This window comes from Epinephelus lanceolatus, chromosome 17, assembly GCF_041903045.1.
Source record: "Epinephelus lanceolatus isolate andai-2023 chromosome 17, ASM4190304v1, whole genome shotgun sequence".
Classification (NCBI taxonomy): domain Eukaryota; kingdom Metazoa; phylum Chordata; class Actinopteri; order Perciformes; family Serranidae; genus Epinephelus; species Epinephelus lanceolatus.
Window position 1 is genome coordinate 1,695,898 of NC_135750.1, and position 19,024 is coordinate 1,714,921.

The 19,024-nt window shown below is 44.4% G+C and overlaps 1 protein-coding gene across 1 annotated transcript in view; it reads right to left on the minus strand.

Annotated features, from left to right (window-relative positions):
• The window catches only part of LOC117248195 (contactin-associated protein-like 4), a 112,863-nt gene extending 108,336 nt beyond the window's left edge, over positions 1-4,527 (minus strand). The window contains exon 1 of the mRNA XM_033613007.2: positions 4,241-4,527. Coding sequence (XP_033468898.2) covers positions 4,241-4,325 — 85 coding nt within the window. The 5' untranslated portion in view covers positions 4,326-4,527. The remainder of the gene's footprint in view (positions 1-4,240) is intronic.
• Positions 4,528-19,024: the final 14,497 nt, after the last annotated feature.

A 19,024-nucleotide genomic window follows, 5' to 3' on the forward strand; every position in this document is an offset into this window, starting at 1 on the left:
TTGTCCACCTGGGAGTGACTGTCACGTTGATTTGGTCGATTAATATTGGATTGAATCATAATGTTTTTTGACATCTAATGCCAACATTTTTCAAATTACTGCGTCCAATGAAATCTATGCATAGACACAGCTGAATGGTTACAGTCAGGGAACGATAATGATTCATAAAAATGTTAATTGCATGACACCCACAGTGCACAATGCTCCCTGCACTGGCACTGAAGTATCAGTATCAAAGTTCATCCTCCGGTTGAATCTACCCAAAAATTGTTGCCATCCACCAATCAGCATGCCTGGTAATCTGTGCCATTCGAAACAAATCTGAAGAGAGTGAGTTATGATTTCTAAACAGTTATCTAGAGGATTACACAGTGCTGCTGGCGTCTGTTGGACCTTTTGTTTCCTTACAGAGAAAACAGGGCTGCTGATGGTGAACTTGTCAGCTGCCAGAGCGCTCAGACATCATGTCACACAGACTGGTCCCTCCGCCCACTGCCTCCTCTAAATAAGTCCACTGCTGCTTCAGTGCTGAGCGGGGTCAACGTGACAGAAACATCTGCCCTCTCAACACTGCTTTACCAGCTGTGGTCACTCTGACAAACAGCTGGAGTTCGACCGGCTCAGCACCAACACCAAGTCAAATACGATGTGGAGAGAGACGCTGGGGCGTCAGAGATTATAAAGTGGATGATGTACTGTATGTTTGCTCTGTGAGACGGCGAGAAAGAGTTTGAAGCAGGATTTATTGATCGGAGAGAGACATCTTCTTCTCTGTTGGTTATGGCCTCTGATAGGCACTCTGCAGAGTCCCAACCTTTTCCTTCAGGGAGAAGAAATCTCTGTAACTCCTTTATTTTACTCTTTCACAGCCCATAATGTCAGTGTGTCTCTCCAGCAGCTGTTGTCTGTCAGGGGGAGTATAAACCTGACGTGGTAATAGCCAACATTTATCTGTGTGTCCCTGCTCCGCCCACTCTGAATCCGTCTGTGGCGTTTCATTCCCTCACATGTTGGATAAATCTTATTTGCTCAGGCATGTTCACTCTGATACAGCATCAGATCATTCATGGGGCCGTGTTGGCAGGACTGTCACTGGTGTGCCGGTGTGCAGCACGTGTAAACATCTCCTGTGTAAAATGATTTGCTGTTGACATTTCCATCAACAGGGTCCATTATCAGGAGCCAAAATAGACCATAAGTTGTGTTGTGCGCTTGTGACTCCTCCGAGGCTTTCTCGGACAGTTCCTCTTGTTTAAAATTGTAACAGTGATGCACTAACTCAGACTTTGCACATGCAGATTACAGTCCACGCTGTACCAAATCTCTCCCAACCCTCTGTTGAGTTTTAGATGCAAAGCAGCTGAATGTGAAATGATTTTAAACTAACAAAGGAGAAAGGAAAAAAACGCATGAAAAACACATTTATGAAACATCCTGACATCAATGAGAAATACAGCCACAAGCGAGTTCAAATTCAAGCCATCATGGACCTTTAAAACTTTAAAGCTGGGTAGGATCAAGACCTTTGTTAGTGCAGGACACCTGTATTAAAGGATAACTTTGGTATTTTTCAGCCTGGGCTCTATTTCCCCATGTATATGTGTGCGTATGATTCATAGGTACAACTTGTTCTTAAATTGGTTCAGTATTGAGGGAGGTGGATGCAGCCGGGAGCCGTGAGACGAGCTAAAACAATAACGAGGGGCAAATGCATCCCGTTTAAGTTTGCGCATTAAAAGTGCTTTTTCGCCACTGACTGGTTCAGATCAGCAGTGCTATCTCTGTAAATAGCATACTAAGCGTTTCCCTGACCCTTCACTTCCTGTGCACTGTGTGTGACGTCATCTTGCAAGAGCTTTGCTTGTTGCCGGAAGAAAACAGAGGAGCCATGCTGAGCGCCGCTCAGAGTGGCGCTGGTTGTCCCGGAGTACAGTTGAGAGTTTTACTGCATCGGTATCATGGCTGCATATTTACCCGATTTCGAGAATGAAGATGAGCCCTTTTATTACGATGGCCGCCCGTACTTATTTGAGCCCGAGTATACGGATGAGGAGCTCCAACAAATTGAAGAGCAGACGAGGATAGAGAGAGAGGGCCAACGAGCAGATGAGGGTGAAGCAGCGGCTGCACGAACGCGAATCTCTGAGGACTGGTGGTGCTCCTGTGGTTGCTGTGACTCCATGCCCACAGAGGAAGAATGTCTGTGTTGCAATGAGTGGGACCTGCTGCCCAGTATTCATGGTCTCGATGTGTCCTGGGATGATACAGAAACTACCAAACGCTGTGTAACTACGTTAGAGGATTTCCCCCCTCTGATCAACAGGGCAGTGCTGGATACCTTTTTTCATGTGCCCAAAATAAATTGGAGGAGGCGGCCAAAACCACAGGGACCAAATGGTCAACTATCCATCAAGTAAGTATAACTAATATGTCTTTATGCATGTAATACTGATACCTAGAATTGTCTCCGAGATGCACATTTACTGTTGCATACTTTGCCCTCGTATATATATCGTACCCTGTTTTCTTCCGGCAACAAGCAAAGCTCTCACGAGATGACGTCACAGCCCAGAGCAAGTGAAGGGTCAGGAAAACGCTTAGTATGCTATTTACAGAGATAGCACTGGCGATCTGAACCAGTCAGTGGCGAAAAAGCACTTTTAATGCACAAACTTATACGGGACGCATTTGCCTCCATATCTACCTCGCGGCTCCCGGCTGCATCCGCCTCCCTCAATACTGAACCAATTTTAAAACGAGTTGTACCTATAAATCATACGCACACATACACATGGGCAAATAGGGCCCAGGCTGAAAAATACCGAAGTTATCCTTTAAAGATTACCAACAGGTTTTCATGACGATCCGACAGGTGCTCATTCATTAACGCTCAAATCTCTGCTGGGCCACTCTCCTCTTTGGAAACACTGTCTCTTCCTATTGGTCGATTGCAGAAACATTTTGGGGACATGCTCAAAGGGCTTGCTTTAAAAAATCCACCAAGTTTGGTGATATTTGAACAAACTGTCATTGATTTATGGTCAAATTTTGTGAGAGGCCGTAGCACTTGTTTGGAACTGGTGGCGCCCCCTGTTGACCAGTTTCAAAATAATTTTACATCCATGGCTCAACGTTAGAATTCAACATATGCTGCAAGTTTAGTGATGACTGGACAAACGGCCATTATTTGAGTATCAGTATCATTAAAACCCAGTCAGATATCGATAAACTTTTAATAACGTTTTATAAGCTTGGTTCACAGAAAATCTGATACAAATTGGTCGTACAGTTTCAGAGGACATGTTGTTTTAATTTTTGATTTTTTTTTGATTTTTGTTGTCTTACTGATTTTTGTGTATTTTCCAAAGAATACATTGAGCTGCACTGATGTGTCAAAGGAGGAGCGTTTCCTTTCAAAAATAGAATCTTTGGGCCTTAATATAGCGCCACCATCTGGCCAACTGGCGTCATTTTTGAGCAGCATTTGCACACATGTTCCATTTATTGTCTACAAATATACACTCTGAGGGGACTTTATGAAAACATTTCTGGGTTCCAGCCCTTCAGGTTTAAAGCCCTGATTAGAAGAAAAATGAAGCTGAATGGAAAAAAGATGGCGATATCATAAAAGATCCAGTTTTAGTGTAAAGTTTGCAGAGACAGGTGAACAGTCTTTCTCCTCTTTCTAGTTACTTCTTCTCTACAAACAGTCCTGAATGCATTTTGACCTGTAACATCACATCAGACCCTGTGAGAACAATTCAACTACAAACCGCTCCTCTCATAACAGCGACACCCTGCTTCACATCCACGCAGTCAAACTTCAAACTGCTGCCACAGAGTTGTGCAGCCTGTGCAGCTCCACTGGAGCAGGTGAGGCCAGAGTGCCTTGCTCAAGGGCAACTCTTTAATATGCCGAGCGAGAGGAACTCATTCACTTTCCACACCTACGTGCTCCCTGCACCATCTCCTGCTGCGCTACTGAAGAGCAGTGTACAGAAATCTGTGTATCAAATGAAAATCAATGAGGAGATTTTCCCTAAATTGAGATGCCTTTCAGAAGGACTCATTTGCACGAGTTAATTCACAACATGCACAACTAAAAGTTTTTACAAAGACCGAGAGAATACCTGTATGATCTGCAACACATTTTCAGACAGTGTAAAGTGATGTGCAGCAGATCCACAGCCCCACATCTGATCCATGCAGACCCCCAAAATAAAAATCTCACTGGACTCACCTCCTCGTGTTGCCTCGTGCGAGCTGAGAAGTATCAGGGTGACCTGTGTAATAATTCCCCAGACTTTTTTACTCCAGAGATCCATGATGAAGTGTAAGTTTACTGCAGAGAAGCCCAGCGGCTGAAGGAGGGAGACAGTCTGCCTCTCTCCTCCTCCACACTCTCACACTCTCCACAACCCTGCTGAATCTTGCACTTCAGCGTCTGCAGCACTCACCAACATCCGCCTGGCTCCGCGGCGGTGACAGCAGAGACAAGAGGCTACTTTCTGTTCGGCTGCACTCTGCAGAGTGAGGGGAAGGAGGAGAGAGAAGGGGAGAGACACAGAGAGAGAGAGGGAGAGAGAGCTTTCACTACTGTCACGCATTAAAAGGCGCTGAAGACCCTGCGCTCTGCCAAAATCCACCAGCAGAAAGCCCACTGCAGGCTACACTATTCAGCTCTGACAATGTTTAAGAAAGAGTTGTCTCAGGTCCCATTAGGCTGCAGGCTGCTGCTCACAGTCTGGTTGTCATCATGTAACGCCGCAGTTCAAGTCCACTGGTCACGGAAGGGACCCCATCAGCTCAAAGTGCCCCACTGAGAGAAGATACAGGAATCAAAATGACTCTTTAGAATCTAATTACAGGTTTTATCCGTTTATGTTTTACCCCTCACTGGAAGGGAAATCAAGTGAAATTGGCTGTTTTGCTTCCTTCTCTTCTCTCTCTCTCTTCCTTTATTTAAGCAGCAGGTAAAACAGAGATAAACCAGTCTCAGGCCGAGACACAGTCAGATCATATGAGCATTAACATGAGCGTACATCGAAACAAACTGGGAACAAAAACATTAACAAAGTGCTTTAAAACTAACTTGAAGGGGCGTCGGTGGCTTAGTGGATAGAGCGGGCGCCCCATGTACAAGGCTGTTGCCGCAGCAGCCTGGGTTTGACTCCAGCCTGTGGCCCTTTGCTGCATGTCATTACCCCGCTCTCTCCCTCCTTCACGCTTAACTGTCCTGTCTAGAAAGGCAAAAATGCCCACAAAAAAAAAAAAAAAAACTGACTTGAATTCAAACCCCAGTTTAAGCATCTTGGAGAGAGAAATGTATCTAAAGAGCAGCTGAACAGCTTCTGAAAATCTTGTTTTTGCTGACGTCCAGTGGTTTGACTCATCACTTTGCTGCTGTAATGTAGAGCTGAGCTCCAGGACCCTGTGATGTCACTGTTGGGTTACAGGTGCAGCAGAAGACACTGAAAAGAGGTGAACAGACCTAGAACTTCCAGGAACCAAGACCGACAAAGTGTCAGGCTGGATGGACCATCATCATCCTCACTGTGACCTCGTCACATGTCCATGTTTGGTCATGGACTTTCCACGTCCACATATGACGTCCAAGGTACCCTGGGTGTGTTGGTTGTTGACGTTCTGGGACGCCGTGTCAACTTCAGCCTGTTACATGCATTGTCTATTTTCAAAATACACTTCTGTTTTCACAGGAAATATACAGTTTGATACAGTCTCTTTCAAAATAAAAGCACTACGTCGACTAAGTACAACACTGCCAACTGATGTTTTTACAACAAACGCATGTGGTTACGTTTTGCCAACACATGCACTGGGTTGGGTTTACGAGAAAAGAACAGGGTTTGACTTTGCAATCTTAGCGAACACCAGACTCCCGGGTGAAGGTTGGTGGCTTTTGGACCCATCCACTCTTTCTTGGGCATCTGCTACGTTAACTTTCATTGTCCCGTTGTGTTTCCTCCTGATGCTGCCGGTGACCACGTATCATGCTGACATTAAACGGCGGCTTTTTTCATTGATGTCTGACTTCAGAAGTTACTGACCAAGCTGAGACTTTCGACGGCTTCAGAGTGAGACTAGGTTGGATGAACGGGTCATGGTCGGACTTTACCTCATGAGTCTGCTGTTTGTTTCCGGTTTACAACCAACATTATTTTTTAAAATACAACCACAATCATTCGCTAACCATAAAAGTGTAACTGTCCAAGAATTGACCATTTGCTAAGTCCTGCTCCTTGAACACAGACTGACCAATCATAGCGTTGCATCAGCCAGCTCCAACAATGGTCGGACAGTAGCACAGCTGTGCTCCATTGACCCAAATACAATAGTTTCAGATTTCCTTCATTTTCAGGCTGGTGTGTGGATTTGGAGCTAAATGTTGTGCCTGGGGCACGTCGTGTATTAATGATACTCGTTACCTGGAGAGGTTGGAAGGAGATATACGTTTCTTCCCTGTTCCAAAATCAAACCCTGAAAAGTGTAGGGTTAGCTAGCTAGCTACTGAAGATACAGCCTACTGAATGTATACACATTTCACTACTTTTGCTTTTTAATGATTATAACAGTGAAACAAACACTGACCCTGCTGTACAGGAACCAGTGAAGGCAAGCAGGGAAACTTTGCTGATATTCAACCAGCTGTGTGTCATCACAGTGTGTACAGAATAATGTGTTTGCGCTTCCCGCCTGTGCGCCAGCGGAGGTCCAGCTGGTTGAATATCAGAAGTGAGAACCAACCTCAGATTCACTCAGCCTGGCACTTCATCTCACTGTATTTGTGGGTTGTTGTTTTTTTCAGGACTGTGTTCACAGTTTTCATAGCTTTCCCTTGGATGCGTGCTGCTTACAGTCCGGCACCTGGTCACTACCTTTTTGTAAGGTCCAGACCTCACCTGCACGCTGTGCATAGAAACATCTTGAACAGAGCCAAATAAGAAAAAATGAGACTATCTGGGCAGAGGACGGAGAAGATAAATACAACACCACACACTGAGAGTGGGTCAGATGTGATGACCGAAAGGGATTACTTCTCTATGAGTCTATTCATACACATTTTGTAGGAAAATCCTGCATCATATATCTTTAACCAAGTACTTATTTTCATAACCACAATCACGGTGAAGGCCCTCAAACCTTACTGCAGTAGTTACCTGCCAACAAGGGTGTCAGATTGCTTCTATGTGTCATCCTGGTGGATGTGGACAAAGAGCGTATTTTGTCATTTGATCTGTGGGACTTGAACATCTGAACATCATGGGAGGCGGGCCATTCTGGTTCTGGTCTCAAACAACTGTACAGGTGAGATTAGTCTTTGCATTGAATTCAGGTACCTGAACTCTGTTCCATGTTTAATTAATATCCAACTGCACAGATTGATCTCATTGATCGCCAGGGGGAAGAAACCTGACCACCACTGACCTCTGCAAGACTTACTGACAAGGAACCCTTACCCAGCGTTCGTGGGCGCTGGCAGCCTTCAAGACTCTCTGGGGACTCTTCGAATTTACGGTTTTGTATTTTTGCGCCACAGTGCCCCCACAACCTTCCAGATGAACAGGGTACCCTGCCAGCTTTCAGGTGTTGCATGTGCATATTTTGGGCACTTGGGATACTTGAAAGAAGTCCTGGAGCACCAGGCCAGACAGTCAGTCCAGCCAAATGTGCCCTCACCGGCACTGAAATGAAGTACCAGGGTTTCAAATCTAAAGTCTATAAGATCCATGCCATTGAATTGTGTCCTCCACACAAACGAGGAAGCAGCTCAGATCCTCCCTGGGGTTTTACTGGCTTCTGTCATCTGTCAAACTTTTCAGACAGGGTTCTCTCAAAAAAAACTCCTGACCGCCTCATGGTGCATCAACCAGGTCTAGTGCACAGCAAAGGCAGTGGCTTACAATCCTGGAGTAACAAGCCAGCTCTCCACAGCCCAGATTATGATGAAAGTATTATCTTGCAGACGGATGCATCTGAGAGATGTTGAAGTTGTCTTTCAACAGGGACCACCAGATAACTGACATCCTGCTCCTGCATCCGACGAGAGGTATTCCCCCTGGGACGTCCTCTATTCACCAGTGTTAAAAGAAGCCCTGATGATCAAGCGGTTGCTGGACTCCTTAAAGTATCACCTCCTGGGGATAGGATGTACCTCAGAGACTGGTCACAAAACACTACAGCAGCTGGGGGAGGATGTAAGACATCAATGCAAGAGTTCCCCTGTGGTAACTTACTATGCCAGCCTTTGAAGTTCACAGTTCATCCCATCCCTGGCAAGGACAGCGCCTGTGACGGGTGGGTTTCTGACTCAGAAGTAACACTGCTGACAGGCAGGACAGTTTATAATGAACTTTAATGCACAGCTTTAATAAACATGGACAGAGCAGACAGATGAAATAACTGGGAGAGTCAATATCTTGGCCCAGAGGCTTCTGAGAAACATGTTCAGTCCAAGGCTCTAAGCGTGGCTTGCCAAAGCCAAAAGCAGGTGAGTATCTGCTGTCAGCCAGCCGCACACACAAAGCGAACAGATCAATAGTGTGCAACAGTACTGTGAGGGAGCAGGCAGAAGGCAACTTGAAATGAGCAGAGAATCCGAAACCAGAAGAACACACGAGGAAAACCGACACACCAGTGAGGAGCTGCTGTAGGTCGGCCAGAACTGAGGAGGAGTTGAGGACGATGGTGATGATGAGTGGACGCCATGTCGCACAAACAAAGGCAGAATGTGCAGTAATCAAACAGTAATCCACAGCACAGAAAATCACAGGCAGCAGAACAGGTAAACTCACAACACAGAGCTGACTATCAGTCTCTCCACTCAGCCACGAGGAGAGGTGAACAGAAACCAGGAAGGTGGAAACAGAGGTCTTGGTCGAGGACAGAATTCTGAGTGGTTTACCAAGGAGCAGGTGAAACAGGAGAGTCAAAGGCAGGCAAGGTCAGCAACAAGGAAGCAGTCAGGGACAAATGCAGTAAAGTCTTGCATGTATGACAAAGAACAATCTGGCAACAAGAGTTTGTGAAGCGGGAGTCTTTATAGTGGTGGGGAGTAATGCGCCACAGGTGAGCAGAATTGGCTGTTCAACAGATCGCCCCTGGTGGGATCAGTAAGGTTGTCTGAATCTGAAATATAATCTGGAACCAGGCCGTGAAGAGCCTTAAAAATAATCAATGAGATTTTGAAGTCAATCCTGTTAGCCAAAACACAATCTTTTCCTGACCACAGCTAAGCCATTTTTGTGCCTAAACTTAATCACACGTTGATTGACGTGGATGTGCTTGTACGCGGTAGCTAAAATTACTTAAAACTCAAATAATGGCTTGACAATATTAAATATTAGATTAAAATGAGAGAAATCAACAGAAGAATCTCAGTCTGTATTTTTAGAAAAAGAAACTTTCAGAAAATTTTTTTTTCTTCACCACCTTGAGTCTTTGTGATTAAACAAAAAGACTGACGATACGTCTCCCGTTGAAAGGAGAGGTTTTTTGTACATCTGACACAATCACTCCTCAGTCATCTGTCATTTGAAAACCAGAACACAATGGGAAGGTGAGAGAAGTAATTTCTCCATCCAAATTGGGTTTTTACACACAATACTGTGTAAATATCTCAGTTCTGCGGAGTGAAAAAGAGATTATGCTGCAGTCTTTATCAGCATTATCACAGTTAATATTACCATCCCTGGATCACTTCACAGTGCTTGTTTTATCTGCCATGATGACTTACCGTGCAGCCGCACAGGGATGTCAGAGAGGCTTTTCAGGAGCATGTAAATAAGGAAGGAGCAGAGATACTGACTGATGCTGGAGGTTTTGTTTTATACATTTTAGAAACAGAGAAGCAGACGAAATGTGTTTGTCTGGAAGGTGGAGAGAAATAAAACATACAGTCTGCTAATCACGTCTTTCATCTCTGGATTTTGGGCCCACGTTTGGATGACTGTTAAAATTCAAAAATCTTTCTACTCTGTTAACTTTGTCTGTGTGAGGAAAAGATTTTCAGTGCTACTGTAGATTAATGCCCAAGCTGATGGTGAATATTTGGACTGGAAACATTTACTCAGCACTCACAAATAATCATTAAATGATTCATTGTTTAAATACTGATGTGGAAGTGAAACCATCCAGAGGGCTCAGTTTTCATAGAGCCTGGCTGTAAGGATGGAATTGTTAAGCCCAGTACACACTGTGTGATTTTGGGCTCAGACAAGAGATGACCAGCGATAAAGAAACATGGCGATATCTTTGGTCGTGACTCTAACACAGTGGTCCTACATCGCACAGTGAGAGAAGTTCAAGGATGGCCACTGGCACAGTCTGCACCTACGCCCACCTACACCTACTAACCAGCCAGTAGAAATGGAGCATCCAGCCTATCGCCTGTCCTGTGGATCATTAACCCCTGTCATTAACCTCCTATTCTCTCCTTGCCAGATTGTTCTTTGGCTCATGCAAGACTTTCCAGAGTTTGTTTCCAGACTGCTCTCTTGGTATCGACCCTGCCCATCCCTGACTCACCTGTTTTGTCTGATCCCCGGTAAACCACTTCGCCTTCCGTATTCAACCACGAGCTCTGCTCCTGCCTCCCTGGTTCCTGTTTGCCTGTTTCCTGCAGCTTTCTGGAAACACCTCGCCTTGGAGTGTGTGCTGCAGATTCCACGTTTAATCGCTGCTGTCATGTTCTCCTCTGTCCATGGCCAGCTTCACATCGGGAGAGACTGCATTCTTAGTGAGTACTCCTGGTGTTGGAATCTCAGCTCTCCTGACATCGCTCTCTGCCTGCCCCCTCTCATTACCACAAACTGTCTGCTGTGTGTGTGCGCCCAGTGGACGCCGGCAACTCACCTGTGTGCTGCTACAGCATTCCATGCAGAGAGCTGCAGACTGATTCTGTTTCCCTGGGGGCTCAGAAACTGAACATTGACTCTCTCTGCTGCCTCACCAGTCTGCATTCTCTGTATTTATTGGTGTTGCTGCTGGGTCCACACTCCAGTTACAGTTAAACAATGACGGTGACTGCCTGTGAAAGGATGGGTTCTTTCACTGGTCACTGACCAAGTGCCGGTATGTGATGACTTCAGAGTGGGACTGGGTTGGATCCTCTGACTTTTCTTCAGAAACATTTCATCACCTGTTGGATGGATTGGCATGACATTTGGTACCAGTAATCATGTTCCCCGGAGGATATAGTGCATTTAGGGCGTGTCTGACTCTTCTATTGTGAGTAACATCTGGGCATAAAATAGGCACGAGGCAAAGTATTTAGTCCCTTAATTAATCACAGGTGTGTTTTGGGCATAATGTGAATTCGACCAATCAGAGTGTCATATTCTATTCCCTTTAAAAGTTCAGTGCACTAGCACCTGGCACACTGTTATTTAGATGGTGGATTTGGCAAGTTGGAGCAGTGAGAGGTTTTCTGCAGTAATGTCACTGGAGCAAACATCCACACTAAAAACTGTACTCAGTTGAGGAAACAGAGCTCAACTTTGAGCTTCTGAAACAATCAATGAAATCACGCTGCTCCACGTGTGTAAATGCATCTGTCTTAGGGGCCGTACACATGCCGCGTCATTGCTTATATTCCTGAAACCTGAGTGCAGAGCTGATCTTCTTCGAGGCATTGTTTATGTGTCGTCACAACATGCGGTGCACACTGCTGCGTGCCAAAAGTTAAACTATCTCAAGGTGCAGCCATTGCGTCCTGAAATACAGGTGTTCAGAAAGGTGTGCCCACCACGACGGCATCGCTCTGGCATTTGAGCACACCTGGCACATTGAAAACAATTAATTTGAGGGCGCAAAAAAAACGCAGCATATGTACAGCCCCTTAATGTGGAGTGAAACAGCAGCTCTGCTCTGATCTCTGCTACGTGCTAATATTTTCCTCATTAATGATGGATTATTTTAACCACCCACAACCCAACTGTGCGTACCTGTGAGTGTGCAGGTGTTATGAACCCGCCTATGTCGGTACATTTTACAGAATAATGTGTGTTTTAAATAGCAGGAAAATACTCCACCATTCTGACTGTAGACCAGGTTTTTGTTGATCAACATTGTACACCAACATTGTACAATTAGAAGACCTGCAGATCAAGAGAAAGAAAAAAACACAATCCCAATCCTGCGATGACATTCGATTTATTTTCCTGCATTTTTTTTCTAAAAAAAGGTCATACTGGAAGTATCCAGCGTCCTGACCAGCTGCCCGGACAAACCGTGTGTGTGTGTGTGTGTGTGTGTGTGTGCCTTTCAGTCATTCTTTCTCTTACTGAAGCACATTTCATAATATCATTATGAAACCCTGATTATTATATTTAAGGTTTTTAAACAGTCACAGCTGCTTTGCTTTTTTTTAAAAAAAAAATATTACTGCAATTTAGAGGGTTCATGTCAACGTTTTGGAAAAGCAATTTAAGTTTAGTCAGTCAAGTTCACTCTGAGAACCTGAGGGGGCCGGTGTAAAAACAACAACAAAAAAACAGGGGTCCAAAATTCAATTCATTTCAGTCCAGGTAATGTGGATCAGGTGCACAGCAGAGTCCTGCAGGAGCTGTCATTAATAATGTAACTTTTATAATGCGTAAACAACTTGCTTTGGTTTGATTGTGTTACGTCTTGACAACTGAAGCAGCTGATGAACTCATTTAACTTGCTCTAAGTAAAACAGCCGACTTTGCTTTGACATTGTGTGCTGCTGTTTTTCGGTAAATTGCTTGCTTTGCTTCGACTTTGTCACTTTGCTTTGCAGCTGTATTTGAGCCCCTCCGCAGCCTCCTGCCAGGCCTCGTTTTGTATAACTCATTTTTATTTTGCATACCAAATGAAGCCGGCCAATGACTGATGCACTCCCACTCTACTTTATATTCACAACACCTGCTGCAAGCTGTGTAAGGATTTTGGCTTTGGCCAGCAAGCTGGTCGGCCAAAACAGAAAGGACTCTGAGAGTTTGTTTAAGAGGTGAGAAGGGATGTTTTAAACTTGGTGAAATGAGGAAGAAAACAAATATGGAGAATTTGCTCTCTGTGCATCATAAATGTAAGAACATTTTGAGGCTGATGAGGGCTGAAAACAATCCTTCATCTGTCTTTTATTGTGAGAAAAGGTGACTCTTCTGTTGGCTGTAAATTACCAAATATCAGTTTGGGCCACAGACACGTCTCTTCTCATCAGATTTTACTGGTTTTATCAATAGTATGACATAATGTAACTCTTCTTAGACCAGCACAGTAACGTGCAACAGTAACTGAAGAACATCTAGAAGACTCAACATGTGTCATCCAATCTGGAGGAGGAACGACACATTTGACATTTAGTTTTTTTTACGTTAATGACATAACTAAACATTTACTTCACTCTTATTCTTCAAAAAAAAAAAACATAAAGCAAGAAAAAAGATCACGTAGCTAAGGGTTAAATAATATTAACTATGTTAGTTATGTAACATAATGAAATGTAAGTGTCATGTGACTGATGTCAGTGTGCGACAGTCATCCATCCATTTTCTCTGGGGCCAGGTTGTGGGGGCAGCATGCTGAGCAAAGCACCCCAGACATCCCTCTCGTCAGCGACGCTTTCCAGCTCCTCCTGGAGGACCCCGAGGTGTTCCCAGACCAGTTGAGATATATAGTCCCTCCAGTGTGTACTGGGTCTGCCCCGGGGCCTCCTACCAGTGGGACGTGCCCGGATCACCTCTAACAGGAGGCGCCCAGGAGGATCCTGATCAGATGTTGAACCACCTCAACATGAAGGAGCAGCGGCTCTACTCCGAGCTCCCTCCAGATGTCTGACTCCTCATCCTACTCTTCTGAGAAACACCACTCCTTCGAGAACTTGTCATTACATCGCACCGGTAAAAGGACTAAAATTAACTAACTCATCCTCACTGTGACCTCGTCACATGTCCACGTTTGGTCATGGACTTACCACGTCCACAATTGACGTCCAAGGTACCCTGGGTGTGTTGGTTGTTGACGTTCTGGGACGCCGTGTCAACTTCAGCCTGTTACATGCATTGTCTGTTTTCAAAATACACTTCTGTTTTCACAGGAAATGTACAGTTTGCATACAGTCTCTTTCAAAATAAAAGCACTACGTTGGTACAACACCGCAAAGTGATGTTTCTTTCCTTCAACAACACATGTGGTTGGGTTTAGGAAGAAAAAACAAGGTTTGGCTTTACAATCTTACAGGAAGTGAACACCGGCCTCCTGGTGTAAGTTGGTGGTTACTGGACCAATCCAACACCCATCCTAGTCGGTCTTTCGCCCTCTTAACTTACGCTGTTGTCCCACTGCATTTCCCCCTGATGATACACAATAACAGTGACTGGCCTCGTATCAGGCCAACGTGAAAGGACCTTTTTTGTCTCTGTCTGATGCCACAAGTCACTTTCCAAGCACCGGTATTCAGCGATTCAGACCAGGTTGAATTAGCGCATCCTCCCATTTCCATCACTGCTGATCGAAGCCGATCGGAGCTGAAGCAGATAAATACCTGTGACTCCTACAGAGTCATCTGTCCCGGGAGTAAATGCAGATTATAATCTTTGCCACTGAATACAAAAACCAGATGTCAGTGGATATTTTTTTTGTGCAGTGGGAAAGGATTCCTTTGGTAATCCTATCACCCCCCAGGGGGCATCAGAAAGCGTTGGTATTTGGCGACCTGGGATGAGAAGGTGTTGATTAATGAGAATGGTCTGCTGTAACACAGGTCTCTAATATGAAGGGGGAGCACTGGAAGATGAAGGGCAGGATTAGTTATTAGTGTCGGCACTGACGATGTTAATGAGTTTAGAGTGGTGAGAAAATGTTTCTGCAGAGACAGCAGCAGCTTCTGTGAAAAACTACTTGAATATTTCCTTCTGCTGCTGTTTTTAATGGCGAGACGCAGAGTTTCCAACATTTCTTTGTCAAAACTAAAAATGAGATGCTAATGCTCAGTCCCTGGTCACCTTGAATATGAATGAAAGATTATCCTGCAACATGCACACTGACTTGTTGATGACGGGTCTCTGCACAGCGCAGGAACACCTTGTTTACTGGGCCGCCTGAAGCATTTCCCTCCTAGAAGACTGTATCCTGCTGCAGTCTGGAAGCAGGATCCGTTTGTTACATCTAATTGCATAGGCCTGGATGTGTCCGAACAATACGACAAGCAGCAGAGCTCCTCTACATAAAGAGTTGAGGTGTGTATGCAGCTCTGCTTCGTTTCCATTATCGACTCCAGTTTGTTTTCCATTATTGACCACAACAAATGGTTGTTTTCTGTGTGCCACAGCTGACCTCCAAACGGCTTCCTCGGATACCATCTCCTCATGAATAATTGTAAGAAACATCAATGACAGTCTCTCGCTTTCCAAACACATCCCTGGAAACTGCACACGGTCACTGCAGGAATCATTAACGTAGTTTAGTTTCCTCTTGACCCGTCCTGAAGTTTGGAGGAAAGAGCTCACACACGTTTCATGTTACAGGAACAGAAGCAGCAGCGTCGGTCAGGTGAAGCTGATCAAAACACAGTGAAGCTGTAGAGATGTGACTGTGCTGCACTCGGGTCTGTTTCAGACAATGAGCTCCTGAGCATAGAAACACAAAGGGCCCCGTCTCTTCTACAAAAGAGCAAGAAATAGACTGTGTGCTCGTTTTGCCTCTTTGACGCCATTTTGTGTCTCTTAGGTTCATTTGTGTCTGTTCTGGTTGTTGTGTTTCTCTCTATTGACCTATGGCTAAGTCCCGCCCTCAAACACGATGAGCCAATCACAGTGCGTATAGCCATTCCCATACACTGGGACATTCTCTGCCTGGACGTCCATTGAAATGCATTACAGAAAGTCAGTTTGTTGGGTTTTATGGGGTACATGCAACTCTGACACAAGGTATCCTGAGAGGCTGGGCGACCAGGTGTATTTTGTACACTTTAAACCACATCTCAAGCGAGAAAAGTGTCTCCTTTGGATAAAGTTGTGTGGTAACGTTAGACCACAACATCAACTCAACGTGAATAAGATTAACAATGATGTCTACATCTGTTCTAAGGTAAGTCAACATTGTGTTTGAGGCAACATATTGTCACTTTGCTGGAAAGAAATATAAAGTTATCTTTAACATCTCTAGCTAACGTTAGCTAAAGTTAGCCTAACGTTAGCTCCTAGCTGCGTTGTTCATCATGTCACCTTGTTTGCTGGGAGTTCATTAGCCTATTTTGTTCTAGTTTTGTACTTTGGTGATCGTACATCATTGTTAGCTGTTGTCCAAAGGGCTCTAGTTAAGCTAACGTTAACTTCTGGAGCTTAGCTTCATTAACTTATCTGTAATGGCAGAGATAACAAAGGTTGGCAAATGTTATGCTGAATGATTCAGTGTAAATACTGTAGCATCAAACTAACGGAGAGACACTCTTGGTAAAGATGGTAAAAAGTAAAGTGAGACATCAAAATGAGTAGGTAATGATTACATTACCTACTCATTTTGATGTCTCACTTTACTTGAGCGTATACAAAAAGGGTAGGTAATGATTAAGTAATAGTTAGCTCCTCAGTAACTACTCTAATTTTGTGTACCTTATTGTAAAGTGTTATCATGCCAGGTATTGATTTTTTATTACATAAATTATTAATATCATAAATACAAATTAAACTTTACCCTTGTACAATTGGGAACTGCCCATTGGTTCAACATCCCATTGTTCCAACCATATTAAACTCTGTTCCGAAATCATCATGATGCCCTGTGGTTAAGGTCTGGTTAGGTTTAGGCACAAAAACCACTTGGTTAGGGTCAGGAAAAGATCATGGTGTGGGTTAAAATGAAAAAGAAAGTGACAAACACATAAGCTGTGAACCTGCTTCGCCTCAAGCCGGTTGCGGCGCACCATACGCCCGCCGCGAGCCATTCAGCACCGCGGACAGTCGGACTAATGGGCTGTCGAACCAATGACGTGGACCCGTACAATTATATAATCAATTGCTTTTCAGTCCACTAGAAAAATTGTATAAGTGAGATGAACAGCCTGAAAACTATCTGAGTAAAGTTTTCTTTTGGGGACATCAGTTACAGTTGAAGAAAGGTTATAAATCACAATACTCAGCAAATCACAACATATTCAAAATCACAATGATAATGTATGGTGACATGGGTCTTGTGATAATATCGTATTGTGGATCCTCTGCTGATTCCCACCCCTCCACCCCAAACTGAACAGTTTAGTGTGCAGTAGTTGCGTCTTGTTCAAACTGAGCTGTCTATAAGTGTATCCATGCAGCAGCCAATCAGAATGTAGATGTGTAAGGTGACTTTCAGAGGAGGGAGACTGGAGCAGAATCAGCTCGTCACCACTGACTGATGCCATGAACAGCAGTGACACTTTGTGACCTCAACTCCAGAAAACTCCAGTCTTGACTTTTTGACAAACTGACAGCATGACCAGCTAACAGGCTGTCCTCCTGTCCTCCTGACTGACTGACTGACGGACTCTTACATCCCCTCCAGACAAGCGACAGCTGATTTCTCCTCGGGGGCTTCGACCTCGCTGAGCACTGAGGTGAATGAATGTGTGTCCTCTGCTGTTCTGGGAGTGTTTAGGCTGAGTTGGGCTTTTTTTTGTTCGCAGAGCTGTGGGCTATTGACGGGGTTGTGAAGCGTGATATTGGGTGCAGGTCTTCGCATCGGGACGCCTCAGAGCCTTAACGATCCAGAGGCATCGCTGACCTGTCGGCGGTGATTGACAGGAGCCGCTCAGCTGGAAGAGAACGCCGCTTTGGGCCACAGGAGAGTCAGAGGGGAAAGCTGCTGTCAGAACACACATTACTGAACAACATGGGACTAATAGTGAACACACAGAGCTCAGTGTCCCTCAGTGCTAAGTAATGAAATCAGATGGGTCACCGTACTTTAAAGAACCCAAAGATTTGTTTGATTTAAGCTGTGGATACGCAGACGATCTGCTGCTGGGGTGATGAAGTTTGGTGGAAACACTTTGGCCTCATGTTGAGGTGGTTTCTGTCTTTAGTGGCGATCCAACCTCTGAGAGGAGAATAAAACAACTTTGACTTTCAACTTTCCTGATATCCTTTTTCAGTCACACAAAAACACTATTCCCTGTTTGTTCCATGGAAACTGTTCAGATTTTGTGATCATAAGCAAATGTAGAATTTTGTGATCAAAGTGGTCAAAAACTGACCAGCTGATTTAAACCAGTAAAAACACTGAATAAAGACATTTCATGTTACGAATCAGTGTTTTAATGATGCCGTTTAGTGTATCGGAGATGGACCGCTTTCCCGCCACATGCTAATGTAGCCTCACCTTTTTTCTCTGATAACTTAAACACGTTCAGGCAACTCATCCTCACTGCGACCTCGTCACATGTCCACGTTTGGTCATGGACTTTCCACGTCCACATATGACGTCCAAGGTACCCTGGGTGTGTTGGTTGTTGACGTTCTGGGACGCCGTGTCAACTTCAGCCTGTTACATGCATTGTCTGTTTTCAAAATACACTTCTGTTTTCACAGGAAATGTACAGTTTGCATACAGTCTCTTTCAAAATAAAAGCACTATGTCGGTACAACACTGCAAATCAAAGATGTTTTTTTTCCTTCAACACACACACGTGGTTGAGTTTAGGAAAAAAAGAACAGGGTTTGGCTTTACAGTCTTACAGGGCACAAACACCCGACTCTCGGGTGAAAGTCGGTGGTTGTTGGGCTACTGTAGAAGCATGGTGGTGCAACATGGCCATCTCTGTAAATGAGGATCCACTCCCTACATAGAAATGGATGGCTCATTCTAAAGGAACAAAAACACAACGATTCTTATTTCCATCTGATTAAACACTAAAGAAAACAGACTTAATATAATAAAATCCATTCCTGCCAATACATCCCCATCAGCCTGACACACTGGAGCTTTAAATGTTGGAGAGCCACACTCACCAGACTTTATGAAATAACTGATACACAACACATGATAAAATACACAAACAGGATTG